At 42.6% G+C, this 20,510-nt stretch overlaps 1 protein-coding gene across 3 annotated transcripts in view; it reads right to left on the bottom strand.

The window, feature by feature from the left end:
• Positions 1–13,292, bottom strand: part of SUCLG2 (succinate-CoA ligase GDP-forming subunit beta) — a 378,288-nt gene extending 364,996 nt beyond the window's left edge. For all 3 annotated transcript variants that reach the window (XM_054504644.2, XM_045861999.3, XM_064593921.1), the window contains exon 1: positions 13,138–13,292. In XM_054504644.2, coding sequence (XP_054360619.1) covers positions 13,138–13,221 — 84 coding nt within the window. In that variant the 5' untranslated portion in view covers positions 13,222–13,292. The remainder of the gene's footprint in view (positions 1–13,137) is intronic.
• Positions 13,293–20,510: the final 7,218 nt, after the last annotated feature.

Here is a 20,510-nt window from a genome sequence, read left to right as displayed (position 1 = left end):
AGGAAATTCTGGCACTTGCTATCACATGGATGAGATTTAAGGGCATTATGCTAAATGGAACAAGCCAGTCACAAAAGACAAATACGGTATGATTTCTCTTACCTGAGGTCCCTAGAGCGGTGACATTCACAGACACAGAAAGCAGAATGGTAGTTTGCAGGGGGCTGGTGAAGAGGGAAATGGGGAGCTAGTGTGTAATGGGTACCAAATTCCAGTTAGGGAAGATGAAAAAGTCCTTGGAGATGGATGGTGGTGATGGCTATACAACATTGTACTTAATGTGAACGTACTTAATGCCACAAAGAGGTACACTTAAAAATGGTTAAAATGACAATTTTATCCTATGTATATTTTACCACAATAAAAAAGTAAAAAATAAAAATTTTAAATATATATATATTCATATTTTTAGGACCTTTAGAAACTTGGGAAGCAAAAACAAGGTTTCAGAGACATAAAAGGCATTTGCAGGGTCAAATTTTGAATCAAAAATGCAGTTCTTTTGCTACTTCCCTTAACATCCCCAATTCAATCACAAAAACACTGCTTTGCATTCATAATTAATTTTACTTAAATTACAACAATGTTGCTTGTTTAAAACATCAAAGTTCCAGTAAAGGGATTCTTTTCTGACCTATTAAAAAACACTTTGAAGTATGCTGGGGGGAAACAGATTCATCCTGTAGCAGAGAACAAAATATCTTCAAGAAAGAAATACTGTAACTCATGGATTACTGTAGACATAACATTATTGATATACTGCCAAATTAAGATAAATGAAATGTCATACTCACTTGTGGCCCTTCGATGGAAAAGGAAACAATAATTTTCTCTCATCTCTATCTGAAGCTTAACTCTCTAAGTTTTCCCCCACATTAAAATTATATTTTATGTAAAATATAGTTATAAAATCAATTTTATACCACTCATAAAAGCCTCACCATAAACTTTTTTTGGACAAAAAAGAAAGCATCCATTACATTCACAATATGCCCTGCTAGGAGTTTTGGATCTGGTACTTCAATCCTAAAAGTACCTGCGATACTGTGATTTGTAGTAAGAAATGCGTATTTGGACTTTATCCATGGTCCTAGTATGGAGCTCCTAAAACTCCTGGAAATTCCTAACTGATGAAGGGGATAAAGTTATCTTCTTGTTATGTGCACAAGGTGACTTTTGGACCCCACCAAAGGATGGGGGCTGGTTGCTAGGGGAACCAAGCAAGTGATCAGAGGGTTGGAGCTTTCAGTCCCATCCCTCTTAGGGGAGGTGTGAGGGTCTGGAGATTGAGTTCAATCACCAGTGGTCAAAGATTTAATCAATCATACCTATGTATGAGGCCTCCATAAAAATCCCTGATCTATGGGATTCTGAGAGCTTTGGAGTTTGTGAACACACGGAGTTTTGGGGAGAGTGGTGCACTCAGAGAGCATGGAAGCTGTTCAACTCTACTCATATACCTCACCTTAGGCATCTCTTCCACCTGGCTGTTCTTGAGCTATGTCCTTTATTATAATAAACCAGTAGTAATCTAGTAAGTAAGTACTCTAAGTTCTATGAGATGTTCTAGCAAACTGATTGAACCTGAGGCAGAGGGGACCAAGGGAACCTCCAATCTATGGTTGGTCAGAAGCACAGGTGACAATCTAGACTTGAGATCGGCAGGGGGAGGTTAAAGTTTTAAGACTGAGTCCTTAACATGTGGAATCTGATGTTATCTCTGGTAAACAGTGTCAGAATGGAGTTGAATTATAGGACACCCAACTGGTGTGGGAGAATCACTTGGTGGTGTTAGAAAACCCATCTGAATTGGTGTCAGAATCTACACCCTTAGGCTCAGCCTCCCCAAAGGACCAATCATAAGACTTCTGCCTCCATTTCAAAGGAGCCTACTCAACACTTAGTCATTCAACCCTTCTTCATCATTTTTAAATTAGCGAGGATAATTGGTTTATAACTTACTATTTCAAAATTTATCTAGTTTTCCTAATTAGCCAAATAGCACATTTATTTTTTCATGCTAATTATAAAAAAGTTAACAACTGAAAAATTTATTCTTCTTTTCCCTGTTTTCAGGTTTAATGATACATCCCTTTAAAAAGAGTTCTGAATTGTAACAAAGAAACACGCGCCATTAATAGTTTATCCCCTTAATCAAAAATAATTAATAACTTTCAGCTTTCTTTATATTACTTATTTAAGGTCTATGTAAGCCCTAAGGCTGGAATGAGAGTGCATATTAAATGTGGTTTTCCTCCCCTTTTCAAAGGTAAGTTAGCCCAAATAAGTCCTTCAAAGTCCAGGCAGTTGTAACTATAGCATCTTGACAGCAATTAGGAGAGCAGGATCAGAAGATGGGGGCAACAAGCAAAAAAATATCAGTTTCCTTATACAAATGTGAAGAGATCCCCATTGATCTGGCAAAAACTAATATTTTCTAATAAGGCTAAAAATCTCCCAATCAGTGCTGAGGGCAAGAAAGTCCTTTTCCCAAGAGATTTCATTTTATTCCTTCTATTCCTGAGCACACAAAAGGCACCACAAGGATCCTCTCTCTCTCCTTTAATGTCATTGCCTACCCGACTCTTCTGATACTCTATTCTGGGCTTCCATTGCTGATCTTCCTTGCAAAGTGAGGCACTGAAGGGATTTAGAGGGAAGGCAGGGAAAAGATCTATGAAAATAAAGCCTTTCTGATTCTAGTTTGCAATAATAATCCCAAAACCAATCACTAATATTTATTGATAATTCAAGGCACAATGCTAAGATGGTGTGCATGAGCTGAGTTAATGCTCAGTGCAATTCTGGGAGGTGAGTACTGTAACTCTCCCCATTTTGCAGATGAGGGAACTCAGGTACAGGGTAATTTCATCAATTTTACAACCAACAACTTTTTTGTACCACTTTCATGTATCATTGGGAAAAAACCTGCCAATCAATCTATGACACAAGTATAAAACATATCTGGAATTCAGAGATGTTGAAATGTGGGGGGAGAACAGTGTGTCTTACAAATAAAATACGTAAATAATTTTCACAAGACCATGGGTTTGAATGAAATGAACCCTGCACCCTGAGTCCTAGCTGACTGCACCATGGACTGATGTGGGAACCAGGAGCCTCTGCAGGTGGCTTAAAGGAAGCCCTGCCCAATAAGGAGCTCATTATTGAGTGGTGGCAAAAAGACCCAAATAAATCCTCTTTGGGAAGCATAAAGTGGAGGTAAACCAAGAGAAGTTGAGTTACTTCAACTCAGAATATTGTTTCAAACAAAGCTGAGGACGTGTTCTTGGCCTGTATGAAGCCCACTGTCTACATGTATCTTATAAATACTCATTTGGCTATTTGGATAAATGAGCTGACTTCTCATGACACCCCATTTTCCCATTTAATAATTCCTTCCTGAGAAATGTGTTTCATTTTAATCACAAGAAAACAGTCTAAAACCAGGCCCACTGCTATCATCTTCAAGTCTGGTAAATTAGTCCAACACAGATCAAAAAGGTGAAGAGTAAGAAAACCTTCAGAAAGTTGGAAATGTGAAAAAGGAAAAAAGCATCCATGAACATGTGATCTTGGAGAAAACAAGATGGGTTAGCAGCAGTTCATGAAGGATAGAAAATATCATGATGCTCTAAATGGAGATCAGGCCACCCCACCAACACTGCACCCTGAGCTCTGCTACTCGGGGGAGCCATGGTGCTGTTCCTAAGACCTCCCCACCTCAGCCATATGCTGTAGGACAGAGGAAGACACCTTATACAAAACAGTCCATCTTTCAGCTGGCCAGCGATTTAAACCTGAATACAAAAGGATGAGCCAGAGAAATGAGATGTTCTTATTAGAAGTATAACATTATGGGAGACAGAAGCTGGATGATGTTTTGGGGACGGGGGCTATAGTAGGCATGGGAATGGATAATCAAAATCATGTACAGGTACCCCAATGTTTATAGCAGCAATGTCCAAAATAGCCAAATTATAGAAAGAGCCCAAATATCCATCAACAGATGAATGGATAAAGAAGATGTGGGTGTGTGTGTGTAATGGAATATTATACAGCCATCAAAAAAAAAAAAAAAAGAAATCTTACCATTTGCAACAACCTGCATGGAACTTAAGAGTATTATGCTAAGTGAAATAAGTCAACCAGAGAAAGTCAATTATCATATGATTTCTCTCATGTGGAATTTAAGAAACAAAACAGAGAATCATAGGGAAAGGGAGGGAAAAATAAGACAAAATCAGAGAGGGAGACAAACCATAAGAGACTCTTAACTACAGGAAAAAATCGGAGGGTTGCTGGAGGGGAGGTGAGTGGGGGGATGGGGTAACTGGGTGATGGGCATTAAGGAAGGCACGTGATGTAATGAGCACTGGGTGTTACACGCAACTGATAAATCACTGAACTCTACCTCTGAAACTAATAATACATTATATGTTAATTAACTGAATTTAAATAGAATTCTAAAAAATCATGTGCACGTAGAAGTCATAAAGAGATGTAACCACAATAAGAGACCACTTACAATACAGAAAAGGCACAGAAGAGCCAACACCAAGGAAGATTAGCCTTGAGTTCTGGCACATGTCCCTTTCAATAAACTATTTTCCTTGAGATATATCCAAGCAGGTCTCTTTCAACCAAAGCAACAGCACCACCCACACAAGACTGAGAATATAGAAGGGAATAACTAAGCCAGACTGCACCATTTCAACAGGGGCCAGGATGTCATCAACATCAGAAAAGGTCTGGGGCTTGGGGCTTGGGGCTTGGAAAGTGCATCACTGTCACCGTGCTCAGGTTTAGAAACCTGGGCTTGGTAAGGCAGGGAGATTTACGGGGCTTTCTATTTCTCTTCTTTTACTTCCATGTTCCTTTCCTGAGGCCATAACAAGGCGTCCAGGGAACACTTGGGCATAGGGACAAAGTACATGGTTCTAGGAGCAAAGATAAGCAGAGATATTTTTTAACTAGAGTGGTTCCTCACACCCTTCCCACTCAGGGATGGTAAACAGGCTTTTATCACCGTTTTGCTTTAGCACAGGATAAGGAGAAACCAGCAATGGGGACCCAGCATGGAAACTATGGCTCCTGTCCAGTCTATTGCCTTAATAATGCCAATCTTTCTCTGCTATCCCCATTACCAACATTCAATCCAATTCAGTTAGGGTTTTCCAGAGACAGTCTTGGTTTCTGTTATACCCCTGTTGCCCTAGTGTAATTACTCAAAGTGCTCACTTTCACTCTCAAGGTATCCCAATTTGGCAATAAACAATAAATTATGCAATCACCCTAATTTTGGTCCAAGCCCCCATCTTCTTCCATTGTATATACCATTGGAGGGGGAAAAAAAAAAAAGAAACCTATCAATCACAAGTGTGCAAAAAAGTTTAGTTTTCAAAGATACTGAAATGAGAAAAAGTTAGTCTTATAACAAAATATGTAATTGTTGGGGCGCCTGGGTGGTGCAGTTGGTTAAACATCCAACTCTTGATTTGGGCTCAGGTCATGATCTCAGAGTCGTGGGATCAAGCCCCACGTCGGGCTCCACACTCAGTGCAGAACCTGCTTGAGATTCTCTCTCTCCCTCTCCCTCCACCCCTCCCTCTGCTTGCACTCATGCACACTCTCTCTCTCTCTCTCAAATAAATAAAATCTTTAAAACATTTATAATTGTTAGAGATCACAAAAATAATCAGTGTTGAAGGTAAGACTTAGACCCAGACAGTCTGATCCCAGTCCTGATTTATGCATATTGTCCTGACATAATTACTACTGGCACTGAATCAGTTCAGCAGTCCCCCAAATGATCTCCATGCCTGGATTCCTCAAACCCTCTTTATCCTATATGCAGAAAGGGTACTCTAAAGAACAAAAGTGCCCCTGTCGCCTCACTATCTAACTCTTTGATGACTCCCCATTGCCCTCAAGAACAAACCTTAACTCCACTACCGGACTCACCAGGATCAGCAGAATGTCCCTGCTTATGTCTCCAGCCTAATTTCTCACTGCTCCCCCACCTCAAAATCCACAAGACAGCTCAGAATCCCTCCTAAAATTCCTCAGTGCCCATGAGTCACAACCCTGGGACTCAGACAGCCCCAAAATGGAAATGGATCAAGCACATGGAGAAGTGGAGAGTGGTGGGAAAAGAAAGATTCCAGACCCACATCCCACCCGACTCACAAGTCCCACACTTACACAGACCTACTCCTAATGCTTTGGCATGTCTCCAGGACCAATTTATACATTACATCAAATCACTCCAATTTTAAAATAAAAATAAATTTTAGAGTTAAACATTAGAAAAGTATGCCTTCATGACTGGTGCTGAAGTGCTATTCTTTTGGAACCATTCTAAAAAGAGGTAAAAGCTGACCATGACATGAGCACACTGATCAAAGTCTGAACTCAGAACACCAGTTCATCCTCCGTTAGCATTCCCCAAAGCCCTCTCTGCAAAGGCAATGCAATTTCACAGCTTCTCCAGCATTCCTGAAACCCTCCAGGCAGTGCTTTGCACTTGGGTAGACAGCAAAGGGCACATGCTGGTTGGCCTTTGGTACATATTTTGACTATGGTCTATTCTCTAAGTGTCCTCCCACCTCAAATCTTTGACACACATGAGGTCCAGAAGCCATCACTACTAAGTCAACACCAAGATGTGCAAACATTTCTGGAATGACCCACATCCAGGATGGTGCAACTGAGCTCCCCGTGTGACCTTCCCCACTGCTACCTTGGGCTTCTATAGAATTTCGCTTCATGTCATCTGTGCAATAATGAACAACTGGGGCCCAGGAGGCAGGCCTTGGATTCTCTGAGCCTCAACTTCCCCAGATGTAAATGGAAAAAAATCATCTCTGTCTCACATGGTTGTTGCAAGGATTGAGTGAAATAAAACATACGGAAACACCAAGCTAATGTCTAACCCTGAGATGGCAGCAAACAGTACATGTTTATCAGGTCTGAGAAAGGAAAATGTTTCTAGCTTAATAAAGCCCCCGAAAAAATGAAAGTAAATTTACCTTCTAATTCACTGCAAGAGGATTAATCATTATGAGCCAACTGTATCATTTTAACGTCAAACGTTTTCTTTGTAACTATCTATGAGAATTAGCCCTTTTCAAAGAACAATAAATAGAGGTTCAGCCAAGTTCAATAATTTGCAAAGCAAGAACGTGGCAGACCCAGGATTTCAACTTAGCTCTATGTGAATGCAGAACTCATACCCTTTTCTCCTCTGTTACTCTGTTTCCCAGACTCTGAAGCCAGGGGAGGAGAGAGTCAGTTAAAAGCCTGGAAAGGACAACTGCGCAGCACTGGTTAGTACGCCTGAGTCAGCACAAGCCCAAGGACCAAAGGTGACTGCCACTCAGGGCAAAGAGATGGGGAAATGTAAGCAATCAGTGCAACCGGATGGTTCAGCCCAAACAGGATCCTTTAGCAATACAGTTTAATGTTTTAACAGCCTAAGTGGCTTGTCAGCATGAGGCAGGTGACTCCCGGGCACCGTGATTTTAAGCAGGTGACTCTGTGACCCCTGCACGCAGGCTTAAAGAAATAATGTGTAGAGATCACTCTGCACGGGTCTCTGGCACATGTGGAATGACCAGTCCTATTATGAAAGCCCTTTCACAAGTAGACTTTCTACAGCCCCTTCCTTCCTCTCTTGACTCAATTTTTCTACATCATTGCTCAACTTCTGTTACTTTACCTGCCTCGGGCTCTTCTCTGTGTACCCCACCAACTTATTGAGACCATAAAAGCTTACTGAATACCTAGTCGGGCCAGCTGGGGAAACAGTGGTGTGTAAGAAAATCTCTGGCCTCACAGAGCTTACAATCTTCTATTTGTAGGAGAGGGAAGAAGACAGACCACAAATAAATACACAAACACGCAGAGTAAACCACCAGGTGAAGTGTTATAAACTGCTAAATAAAGCAAGAAAGGGGCAGAGAATAATCCCCGGGGAGAGGGAGAATCAGAAAAATAATTAGAGAAAGCCCGGTCTGAAGATCTAACATTGAGTCAGAGAGGTGAATAAAGGAAGGGCACACAGCCTGAGATCAGAGGGAACGGTGTCTCAGAGACAGGGCACAGCAGGTGCCCCAATGCAGGACCAAGCAGTGCCTTCGAAGACCAGAAACACAGCTCTACTGCAGCTACACCACCTCGTATAATTACTGGTTTACGTGCCAATTTTGCCACCAAACTATGAGCCGCGTGAGGGTAGCCCCTGTATCTCCTTTCTGCATTCACTGTCATACATTCTGCATTCATTAATGAGGTGCATCCATATGCCCAGCATTCTCTTAAGCAGTGGATTTACAGGGAAGAACTAAGTCAACATAGTTTCCACCTTCAGGGAGCTTACACCAAATATAGCACTGGGCACAGACTAAGTGCTCAGAAAATGAACTAAATGAACAGTATTTGCTTGGTTTTTTGGTTATGGAGTTCTATACATGTTGAGTTCAAGGCTTTCTACAGCCCATCCTCCTTCCTCATTTGCCTAAAAGATCACCATCAGCCCTCTCCTTCGGTTACTCACCTACCTGCCTCTTCGTTCTCTGTACCCTCTAATCTCCCCACCTTCTCTCTGCCCTTTGCCTTTGAATGCAGCCCACCCCACCTGGAATGCCCTTCCCACTTCCATCTTCTTCACCAGACTCACTTGAGGATTATTTCCCCAAATTTCATTAGTATATTGATTTTACCATTTGTTCAAACATGTACAAGTCTCTCAAGCTCTTCAGGCAAAACATTTCCATCGAGTAACAAAGCGATAAAGTGACAATTCCACACTGAGTACTAAAGAGAATTGAAGGACAAATGATCTGAGGTTACTTACATAATTTCTCTTTCTCCCCAAAATACAAGATACTATTTCAGGGACTTTCTGGGCATTGTGCCTACAGAACTGGGCTAGGATATGGGCGCAGCCAAATTCTCACTACTCCGGGTCTGGACACTCCATGCCCCGCCGTAAAGGATAAAACCAATTTGGGACACTTAAAGGTCTTGCCCACACAGAAGGTCAACAGTTGAGCTTCTAAATTATCTGAGATAGATTTCCTTTTCTAACAGCAGAAATTGCAGATGTATTTCATCTTAAAAAAAAAAAAAAAGATACTTATTCTTTTAGGCAAGAAGGCACATATAGGTGAGTCACAACTTCCAAAGCAGCCTCCATAGCCTCATTTGGCCGATAAGGACTTGCACAGAACCTTAGGCGTTGACTTCTAAAAGCCACACATCCATCTTTCTCCTCCTACTTCCTGAGAGAGGAGAAAAGTAAGCTGGAGCCATCCATTTTGAAGTCTACAACAGTAGGGGTCTAACCAGATTCCTCCGACAGTATGCGGACCTGACAGGCAGTGTTTCCCACGTGGTCTATGCTTCTCTTACAACAGAGCAGCTCTATGAACTTCACCCTGCCATAATGAGAGGGAAAATGTACCAGAAGGCACCAGTACCATGTTTAGAATTATCGTTAGCTATTTAAACTCTGTGCCCTCGACCAAGATTTCCCCTCAGACATGACCCATGCAATGGGCTCTGTGTCACAATTTCTGTGCCCACTGTGGCCGTGCCTTGCTATATGCCACGTAACGCAGCACCCTCTTGTCCTAGCTGACTGTTTGGACCTGGCAACATGGCCTTTATCTGTGAAAACAGCCCTAACAATGGTTAGATCTTTACTGGGTTGCTGAGTTCACAGAACATTCTCTCTAAAAGTTTCAAAGCCAGCCTAGGTCTATATAAGTATACAGTACAGTGATTAAATGCCTTGTCTTCAGCAACCGGGACTGGGGTTCAGACCCAACTATTTTTTACAAGCTAAATAATTTTGGGCAAGTCACTTAACCACTCTAGGCTCTTATAAGCTCCTTATCAGATGCTGCAAATCCCCACACGATCTGGCCCCTGCCTACCTCAGACTACTATTAGTACCACCACTTTCCCCTCTTTAACTACTTGGACACGCTGAGCTCACTCCCACCTCAGGGTCTTTGCACTTGCTGTTTCTCTGCCCAATACACTCTTCCCCAGAGTTTCACTTGGCTGGCTACTTTTCGTTCCTCAGGTCCCAGCTCAAATGTCAAAAAGTCACCTCCAGGATCTCATAAACATAACGTTGAGAATGTGAGTCCACATTGTACAATTCCATTTACATAAAGTACAAAAAGGAACAAGACCGTGGAATGGTGGTGTAAGTCAGGGGACTGGTTACCCTTTCCAGGGTGGAGGTAGCAACAGGTAGGAGCACCAGGGAGCCCTCTGGGTTACTGCTAAATGATGAGTTTTTTTGCTCTGGATCTGGTGACCTGGGCATGTTCAATTTGTGAGAACTCATCAAGCTGTCCACTTATAATATGTACATTTTTCGTTCATGCGTTATATTGCAATTAAAAAAAAAATAGGCCAAAACGAAACTAAAAACCCCACTTTATCAAGTTGGGTTTGCCTTGACCATCTAATCTACACTCACCTTCTTGGCTAAGCTAGTCATTCTCCATCCCCTGATCTGGTTTTATTCTCTTCATAGCCTTTGTCCCCGACTGAAGCCATCTTATTATTTACATATGAACAGTCTAGCCCTTCCCCACCCCCATGAAAATAAACTATGTGATCATGTTCTCTGCCTGCTTTGTTCACTAACCCCAAATATCAGCACCTAGAAGAGTCCTGTCCTCTATATGGGCTGAATAAAAAATATATATAAAATAAGAAGTGGCTAAAGGGGGCCTTCTTAAAATATAACATCAATCATAAGTCAAAACACTGAAGCCAAGAGCGGAGGAAATAAAAAATGTCAAAGACATTAAACCTCAGGAATAGGTCTCAAGTTAAATAGTTAAATTTAACTATTGGGGGAGTAAAGTATCATTCTAGGGGTACCTTTGTGAATGGTTAAAGTTACTTCTCTAAGCAGAAACGGAGCCTTTTATCTCTATACACCCAATAGCTTTGCCCAGGGTCCAGTACAAAGTAGGTCTGAGTCAAGAATGGCAAAGCTTTCTGAGACACTTAGTGAGGATTTAAGTTTGGTGGGAAAAGGGGGGGTCATGTTCAATTGTCATGTTTGCCATGGTCAAGGGAAGAGTTAGGCACACCATCAAAGGAGACTCAGATGGAGTAGATACTAAGAAGTACCCAAGAATTTGAAGAGTTTCTCACAAGTCATGAGCAATGCTCACCTATTACTGTCAATTCTAAGATGTTTATAAAGAAATAATAAAAGTGTGTCAGTAGTTCTAGGACTTGGATATAGTTAGTTCCTACTTGGTATGCAGACTAACCTAAATCCTGACATAATACATTTTCATGAGGAAGTCTACACTCATCAAGTAACAGCCTGGTGTAATAGAAACTTAAACTATTCTGGAATTGGCTCTGCCACAAACCCTCTTTATAACCTTGAACAAGTCATTGAACTTCTCTAGGCCTCGATTTTTCCACCTGTGAAATGAGCTGATTGGACTAGATGCTTGTTAATGTCAAGCTTGAAGATAGTGTCTTGGACACTATCTGCTCTCCCCAACTTAAAAAAATTCTCATCTTTGAAACCTTGTGTTTACCGGATAACACATCATCCACAAGTAATGTAAATCAAGGCTATTAGATGGAGTGAGGTAATGGATCCTTTCACCTAGTCTTCTTACCAAACCAAGGCTATCTGTCCCCAACCAGATTCTCTAGAGTGTTGTGTTCAGGCTCTCATTTCTTGGTTAGGCAGGAAACCCAATCACACTTCAGCTAAACACTTAGGTCTCTCTGCACAATTACTTGCTTTGCTTTAGTTTTCACTGCCCTGGGCCCCATATTTCTCATCAATTCAAGTCTACACTCATAGTTAGCACCACAGTTCTTGTTTTTTGTAACACTTAAATAATGAATAGGACTTGATCACCTGGAGCTATTCTTACTCTATTACAAGTTATTAGTGATTTTAATTAGACAAAACTGCTATTCCTTTTGCTATCCCACCATACAGTCAAGTGCCTATTAAGGATATTACAGTAATATGTATTAGCACCTTTTAAATTTACATTAACAAAAACAGAGAAATGAGAAGTCAGGAAATGAAAAGAGAAGGGGGGGGGGAGAAAAACCTTGCATGTGTTATAATTAGCCAAAGCTTAGAGTAACTCAAAAAATCATTAGTAGCTATCTCTTCATTTTTTATAAAAACTATACTATGCATATCCTGGTTAAATTTGCATGAGTGATAATCTGTCTCTCATAAATTAAAAATGGGAAAATGAACAAGGACATTGCTCTGTGTGGCTGAGACCCACACTGCCCTTTCTTTAAAAGGGGAAAGAGGTTATTTACGGAGAATCAGAAATTGAGCAGTTGAGCGATTTCTCCAAGAGTCATCACCAACTCAAAACTCCCCAGAGGGCTTCTGCCTACTTCAACTCTTGTCATGCTGCAGAAGGGAGAATCTACTGGAAGCCAAGCTCCAACAGCTATTCAGCATGCACCCGGGCCTCCGTAGGTTTCTATCGTCCATAAAGCAGAAGATAGTGGACAGGGTCAATGCTATGACGTGTTTGTGATGGGACTGGCTGCTCCTGGAAAGAAGGGAGCGCGTTTCCCACTTTTTTCCTTGACCCGCCCCCCCCCCCCCATTTCACCAACTCAAGCGCCCTGAAGTCTGCAAAAGCAGTCACCCTGTAGAAAGTTCCTCGGGGAGGTGAGTTAATACCAGCCAGGCTGCGTTAGGTTTCTAGGCATGTTCATTCATCACGTGGCCTAACAAACGCGCTCAGGGGTCAAGACCTTTCCAAAGCTGAACTGACAAGCAGATAATAAAACCTCAGGACTCCAAAATCCCCGGCGCGAGGAATTTCTCGACCGGCCACGCAGCGCCAGGTGCGGTGCCGGCGCTCTCCACGTGTGCCCGGGGAAACCGCCGCCAACCGCGGCTGAGGGCTGGGCGTCGCCCCCCTCCGTCCCGCGGCCACAACTGAGCGGGGGCTAAGGGGTCGCCCGTGCGCCCGCGCGCAGCTCCGCGCGCCGCCTCCAGGGGTGCAGCGCCCGCGCCGCCGCGCCCTCGCCGCCAGGAGGGAAGAGGCGGCGGCGAGGAGGGCCACGGGGCTCCTTGCCACGGGGCGCGCTCACCTGGGACCCGGCCGCCAGCAGCGGGGGCCGGAGCACCCGGTCTCGCAGAAGCTTCCGGGCCTGCGCTGCTGCGGGGGACGCCATCTTACGCAGGAAACCCGGCGCGGGGAAGCCAAGTGCGCGCGGGCGGGGCGGAGGCACGAGGGAGGAGAGGGGCGGGCCCGGCCGGCCCCCCGGGGCCCCCGCAGCGCCGCCCCCCCGCGCGCTGCTCGCCAGCGCCCCGCCCCCTGCGTCCGGCCCCGCCCCTCTTTGTGATCAGACAGAAAGACTGCCAGAAGTGGGTTCCCTGGCTCTACATTCCTTCTGGGGCGCTGGGATTTCTTAGGGATAGTAAGAATTGATTAAAAACACGCTAGGGGTGCTCCTTCCCTGTGGCAGGCACTACAGATTAGGCAGTGAAGAAGGTTGACAGATTTTCTGCTCTCAAAGTTTAGAGTCTAGTGGGAGAAGTAGATAGTAACAATGATGCAAGTAAGGATTTAAATTACTATCATGAATAGGCAAAACACAGGATTTTTAGGGCAGTGAAACTGCTCTTTATGATACTCCAATGGTGAATATATGTCAGTATGTATTCATCCCAATCTGTAGAATAACCAACACCTAGAGTGAATCTTAATTTAAACTAAGGACTTTCAATGATAACTATGTGTCAATGTACAAATATGATAAACAATGTATTGATGTGTCCACTGTAACAAATACACCGCTCTGGTGGAGGATATTGACCAGCGGAGAGAAGCAAGACATTTGAGTGTGTGTGTGTGTGTGTGTGTGTGTGTGTATGGGGAGGGGGGTGGCAATAAGGGAAATCGCTGTACCTTCTGCTGAATTCTATGAATCTAAAGCTGTTCTTTAAAAAAATAACGTCTTAAAATTAAAAAAAAAAAACTATCATGGACAATTCCTTTCTTGGGAGTATAGCAGTTAAAACGGAGGAATGTGAGGAGCCTGGGTGACTCAGTCAGTTAAGCCTATGCCTTCCACTCAGGTCATGATCCCAGGGTGCTGGGATCAAGTCCCACATCCTGCTCCCTGTTCAGCAGGGAGTCTGCTTCTCCCTCTGCCCCTCCAACCATTTGTGCCTGCTCTCTCTCTCTCTCTCAAGCAAGTAAATAAAATCTACAAAAAAATAAATAAATAAAAGGGGGGAATGAAATAGTTACCCTTAGTGTTTCCTGCATGAGTTGCATTTTAGAATAAGCAAAGAACCCAAGATGATAATGAAAAGTCCATCTTTATAAAGAACTCTTAATAAAGCAGGAAGGAGTAAAAGAGTCCAGAAATCACCATGCTATTCCCTTAAATAGTAATTAATGCGGGCCACACTCATCAGCGAGTGGAATTATTCAAGGGAAAGTTTGTGGGGAACTTGGCAATGAGGGGATCAGGCTGTTAACATCCCTACATCCCTAAAATTTTCCATCTCAGAATTCTCAAGGCTAGAAGTCTGAAATCCAGCGCTGCTGCTCTCCCTCCAGGGAGCCTAGGGAAAAATGCATTCCAGGTCTCTTCCAGCTTCTGGATGCTGCCCTGGGGTTCCTGGGCTAGTGGCCACATCACTCCAATCTCTGCTCCATCTTCACTAGAATGAGTGGGGCTGTCTCCAAACTTCCTCTGCCTCTCTAAGCATACATATGCTTGCATTTAAAGTCCCCCCAGGTATCCTAGGGTACGTTCTTCTTCAGATCCTTAAATTTCACATCTTTTGCCATATAAAGTAATAGTCACAGGTTCTGGCATTTGGAGGTGGACATAACTTTGGGGGGCCACCATTCATTCCACTGCGTGTGTCTTCAGCTGGGATGCACTTTGAAGCATATGGCATCACTTAGAATGTTTTCTTGCATTGCATAATAAAGAAGAGTTTCTTTATTAAACTCTTGTCTTGAGTTTAATAAAGACTGTCGGGTTTATGATCATTTACAGGAATACTGGGGACAGAGAAATAATGTGACAGAACTCTCTAATGAGGCAAAACCAAAACGTGGAACAATCTTAGGACAACAGATGTGGTATTTGTGTATGTAAATCAATGGCATTTGAAAAGGTGAAGGAGAACTGTTCTAGAGTAAAAGAGATTTAAGGACATAAGCTTACCTAATGAAGGACATAATTTGTGATGCTTGTTTGGATCCTAATTCGATCAAAGCAACTCTACAAAGACCTCTTTGGGTCAATCGGGAGAATCTGATTTTGAACTGGTATTAGGTGATCTCAAGACATTAGAATGAACTTGATGAGCTGTGGCAACAGCATTATAGTTGTGTCAGGCATGTCTTCCTTGAGTCCTGGCTCTGGCCTCCCAGCTCCGTGTTGACTCTAGCTGTTGCGGTTGTGCTCAGAGTTGTGCAGGTGAAACGTGATGGCACCTCCCCTAAACTGCACCACAGATCTCTCACTTTCTGGTCTGGGCTGCTCAGGGCTTCTCTGTGGCCTCCTGAAGGACACCTGTGGGAAATGTTCCACCCATTCTGTCTGGTTCTAAAGCATTCCATTGCACAGCTGGGAGTGTTAAGAGTGTTAACACCCACCCCGTGGGGCATCCCTGCCCAAGATGGGATCCAGTGGATAAACACTCCCCATTTCAGTCACTTAAGGCACATTGTGAATGAAATTCTACTGTTCCTGAGGGGGTTCTCCACAGAATCAAGCCCAGGCGCCCCCAGGTGCATCCTTGGATTGGCTTTGCCTCCTCCTGGGGTCCACTCTTCTCAGTTCCACATTGCTCCTTGGGATCACTTCCCAAAATAACAACTTGCATGCAAGTCTTTGTTTTAGGCTCTCCTTTTGGGGGGAACCCAGGCTGAGACTGCAGTTATGACAGAAATTGATCATTTAAAAGACATGCCTACTGAAGTATTTAGAGTTGAAATGTCATGATGCCCAGGTTTTATTTCAACAACACAAAAGCAGAAAGAGAAGGAAAGGGGTAGATGAAGCAAATGTGGTGAAATCATTAGATTGTTGAAAGTGAGTGTCATGTCTATAGGAGAATATTCTTGTGACATTTCCCATGTTAGAGCACATCCATCCTCTTTGCTCAACAGACAAAGGAGGATTTCAGTGCTGTGTCTCTGACTGAGTTAGGAGAATGCATTTGCTTATAATTTCAAAAAATAACAGGCCACGTCATTTTTTTAATTTGTTTTGCTTTATACGGCCTTATTGACAGTAGTTTCTTCCATTGATACTGACATTTAATTCCCAAGGAGTACTGATATGTATCAATACTATGACGTGATAGTACCTTGCACATTGAACTGGCTTTTCATGTCTCAATTAGACCTTACCGCAACCCTGTGGTGTTTTCTCTTTCTTTCCTTTTTCATTTACTTTTTTTTTCTCATTATTCTCTCCCTCTCACCCTTCCTCCTGGTTGCTCAATAACAGGTATTTTCACCTGCAGCATCTTTTCCTAATCAATGGGTTGTGGGGTATATGGTGTATGGGTCTGTGAAGAAATAAAAAAAAATATATTGGTCTCTGCCTCAATTCCTGGCACAGAACTCCAAAACCCTTTGGAATTTCCTGGGTTATAGGAGCATCTTTTGTTCCAACGAGGCAACTCTTGGTGGGCTCCTGGATAGCCTCAGAATGGGGGCAGGTCACCAGAAAGACTAAGCCATGACTGGAAGCTTGGAACTTTCAGCTCACCCCCCATCTTCTGGGAAGGGGAGAGTGCTGGAGATTGAGTGGAGGATTGATCAGGTCTACATGGTAAATCCCTCCATAAAAATCCCAATAGTACTGGGTTCAAACAGTGTCCAGGTTGATGAACATCACCATGGAGGGGTGCACACCCCAACCCCATGGGGTCAGGAACTCCTATGTTCAGGACCCTTCTAGACCTCACCCTATGTATCTCTGAATCTGGCTATTCATCTGTATCCTTTTTCACATCCTATATTGCATAATATATTGATAGATGTAAGTAAATATTTTCCTGAGTTCTGTGAGTTGTTCTAGCAAATAACCAAACCCAGGAATTGGGTCATGGGATTTATAGCTGGTTGGTTGGTCAGAAGTACAGGTAACATCCTGGGAGTTATGATTGGCATCTGAGGTGGGGGGAGGGGGCAGGGGCAGTTTTGTGGGACTGAGCCCTTAACCTGTAGGGACTGCACTCTTGGTGTCAGAATTGAATTGAATTGAATTGAATTGTGGGACACACCCAGCTGGTATCAGAAAGAATTGCCTGGTGTGGGGAAAACCTCAGTCCATTCAAAGGGAGAGTTTGGTATTCTAAAGAAAATCAGATCAAATTACTAAAAACAACTGACATGGAAGTATGGATTCATTATAAAGTACTTGATTATAACTCAAAATACAAGTTGTATTTCTAAGCCCAGAAAAAAAATAAGTGAAATCTATTTGAGCTCCAATTCTAAAAAGCAAAATTTTGAAAGTTCAACATGGGGTATTTCCTGTGGCCTCATTGGATAAAAGCAATTCACTTGTTTGATCCAATTCATTCTAACTTGTCTATCTGACTAATTTCACATGGCAAGGGCAGAAAGGCCTAGTTTGATTGTGTACCAGGGGTTTTAGTCAGGACTCCTTTTGTTGTAAGAGACAGAAACTGAAGCCAAACCCATGGTATTCATTGGCCAACATAAAACACCCCAGAAGGAAAGAGTGTCCATTCTTAAAGATAAGTGGCATCATAGGCCCAAACATCATGAGGAGTCTGTCTCTCTTCATCGCAGGTCTGAGTTTCTCTCAGCTTGACTTCTTTCAAAACACTTTCTTTTACAAAATGAGGAATTTAGGTACTCAGAACTCTAGTATCAGATCCTTAACTTCTCTTGATTAGATGAAAGAGAGCCCTCATCTCTCAGCTCAAATTCTAAAAATATCTAAGATTCTGATGAGGCAGTCCATTGGGGTCCCAGTTCCATTCCTGAACAAATCTCTGGGGCCAAAGAGACTTGCCATGCTTCTTTAGGTTGGGTTCAACTACAAGTGGTTTTATTAACGAAGTTCTCCCAGTGGGAAATGTTAAGGGGATGGAGGAAAGAAAAAGAGGAAAACAGTCAATCAAAACTAATTTCGGATAAGTGCTAGCCAATCTCTGATCTCACAGGGAGCTCTGGAGCATGTTCTCATATCAGAGTTTGTCCCCATCTTGAAGGAAGGGAGCCTGGCTTTTGCAACTGCACACTGGTCATTGATCACAGGTTGCCCTGAGGGACTATAATCTCCTAGACAGTTTTAGCTCTGGCTCCCTAGAGGTGAGGCAGCTCTAGTAGTCCAAGGGCAAACCTCTGAAGAAGGTTGCAGGTACCAACTATTTGCAGCATAGCCCGGGGAGGTTGGGGACTAGGCACATGGCACTGACTGGTGTCAGCTAGAGATGCTCATCCCTGAGTGGCATAATTATTTTGAGACCAATCATTTTGTTTTATGCATCAATAGTTCATTCCTTTTATTGCTGAGAAGCATTCCACTGTAAAGATACAATTTGTTAATCTGTTCACCTATTGATGGAATCTAGCACTTTTATATATCATATATATTACATTTATATGTCATATTCTTTCATTGGTACTGTAAGGTAGGTTTAACGCCCATTTTACAAAAGAGGCATTTATGCTCAGAGAGATGACCTAAGTTACCTGATAAGTCAGCTCCTAAGTAGTGGAGCTTAGATCTCAGGCTTTTTCCCCTCAGCAAAGCCTATGCTTTATTCTACTCTCCCCACCCTCCTAAGAACATAAATAGACACCAACTGATTGTTATTCACTTTAATTGGTAAAATGTATATATTCAGAAGTTTTCCAATTTTATGTTCTTACTTAAAAGACTTACCTTTAGCTTTGATGCTTTCTTTGTGCCGTAACTGGGAAATAACTAATTCTCTTCTTTCTTTCCTCTCAAAATTAATGAGACAAAGTAATTCAGTAGGATGTTTCCTAGAGATTGCCCAATGATTGGTCATTTTTACTCTACTATACCAAGTCATTTGTCCATTTCACTATTGAGCTAAACAGCTGATGGTTTAAGAAGGCAGCACTAAGTATGTGCCCTATTCAGATGCCTTGAGGTTTCAAACTAAAATGGGAAATGATACTAGATAAAAGCAATGGGAATTTCAGCAGATTTCTCCATGACAAAACCTCACATCTCATTTCTTAGAAAACATCACTCTGCCCACACTGGTACCTTAAATTTCTAAATTTACATTTTGGACTTGTGTATGTCCAATCCCCCCAGTTCAGTTGTAAACTCTTTGAAAGCATCCACCAAACTAACTCTGTATAAAATCTGGATGTCCAAGCTCCAAGTTTTAAATTCATTCAACCCAGAGTATAGATGCTCTAACTTGCCAGCCTAAAATCTTTAGATAAGGAGATGCCTAAGAATACAGTTTGAGAGATTTTACCTATGTTATAATAACTTCATAAAGCAGTGGGAGCTGAAGAGCTTGTCGGACAAGGAGCCAGAAGGAAAATGAGCAAAGTCTAGGTTATTAAGAATGCAGCACATTTTGTTGGAGTTCTGCCCATATCCCTTATGTCCTCACCTCGATCCCCTATGTCTTCCCCTCTGTACTCAGAAGGCTACTTACTGAAATCCCTTCAATTCTCTCTGGCTGAGGTTATTTGTCTGCCTTTGAGAACAGGCTTGGCCAGCATGCAGGACAAGCCAAGAGAGCAGAAAGGTTAGTTCCTCTAGGAGCAATCCTCAACTGTTAACAGATTGTTGGTGCATAAATACTCCAGCTCCCTCGCCTCTTGAGTGGGATAATTCTGAAGGTGATCTACTTTGTCTCGTAGAGTTTCTCAGTGGCGTTGAGCCCCACTTAATGTAACAGTCACCTACTCAGTAAATCACCCATTACTGTCTTCCTTCCATTCTCTGTTTCACTTCCAACACTTCTATCTGTGCTTCCTGGAATCACTTTCCAAATTAACTTCTTACACTAAAATCCTTGTCGAAGAGGCGGCTGCTGGGGAAAGCCAAACAAATCAGACATTAACTAGAGTAGTAACAGCAACCACTGTAGCAAGTACCCAGCATATTGGGTTCAGTGCTTCAAATACATTTACCCATTCAATACCCATAGAGAATGCAAAAGGTAGGTGTTTTTATTCCCATTTGACTAATGAGGAAATCAAGTCTTTGGAAAGTCAAGACTTAATCAAGTTCATGCATTAAGTAGCAGAGTCAGGTCTCCCTCCCCAGGTCTGAGTGACTCCCAACTCTGTTTTATACACTATCAAAACTCTCAGGCCAGCCCCCTTGGAGTCGTGGAGTGCACAGTTAATACAAGCTTACCTAGGGGTCCTGGGAAATGTAAACATCTTTTTCTTACTTGGTTGATAGTGCCCAGGAAAGGACTGGGTATGTTGTAGCTTCCAGCAGAAACT

This window comes from Mirounga angustirostris, unplaced genomic scaffold (assembly GCF_029215605.1).
Source record: "Mirounga angustirostris isolate CCGP_5_RB_7025 unplaced genomic scaffold, mMirAng1.0.hap1 SCAF_1, whole genome shotgun sequence".
Classification (NCBI taxonomy): domain Eukaryota; kingdom Metazoa; phylum Chordata; class Mammalia; order Carnivora; family Phocidae; genus Mirounga; species Mirounga angustirostris.
Note: the sequence above shows the minus strand (reverse complement) of the source record. Positions and strands in the feature narration are given on the sequence as shown.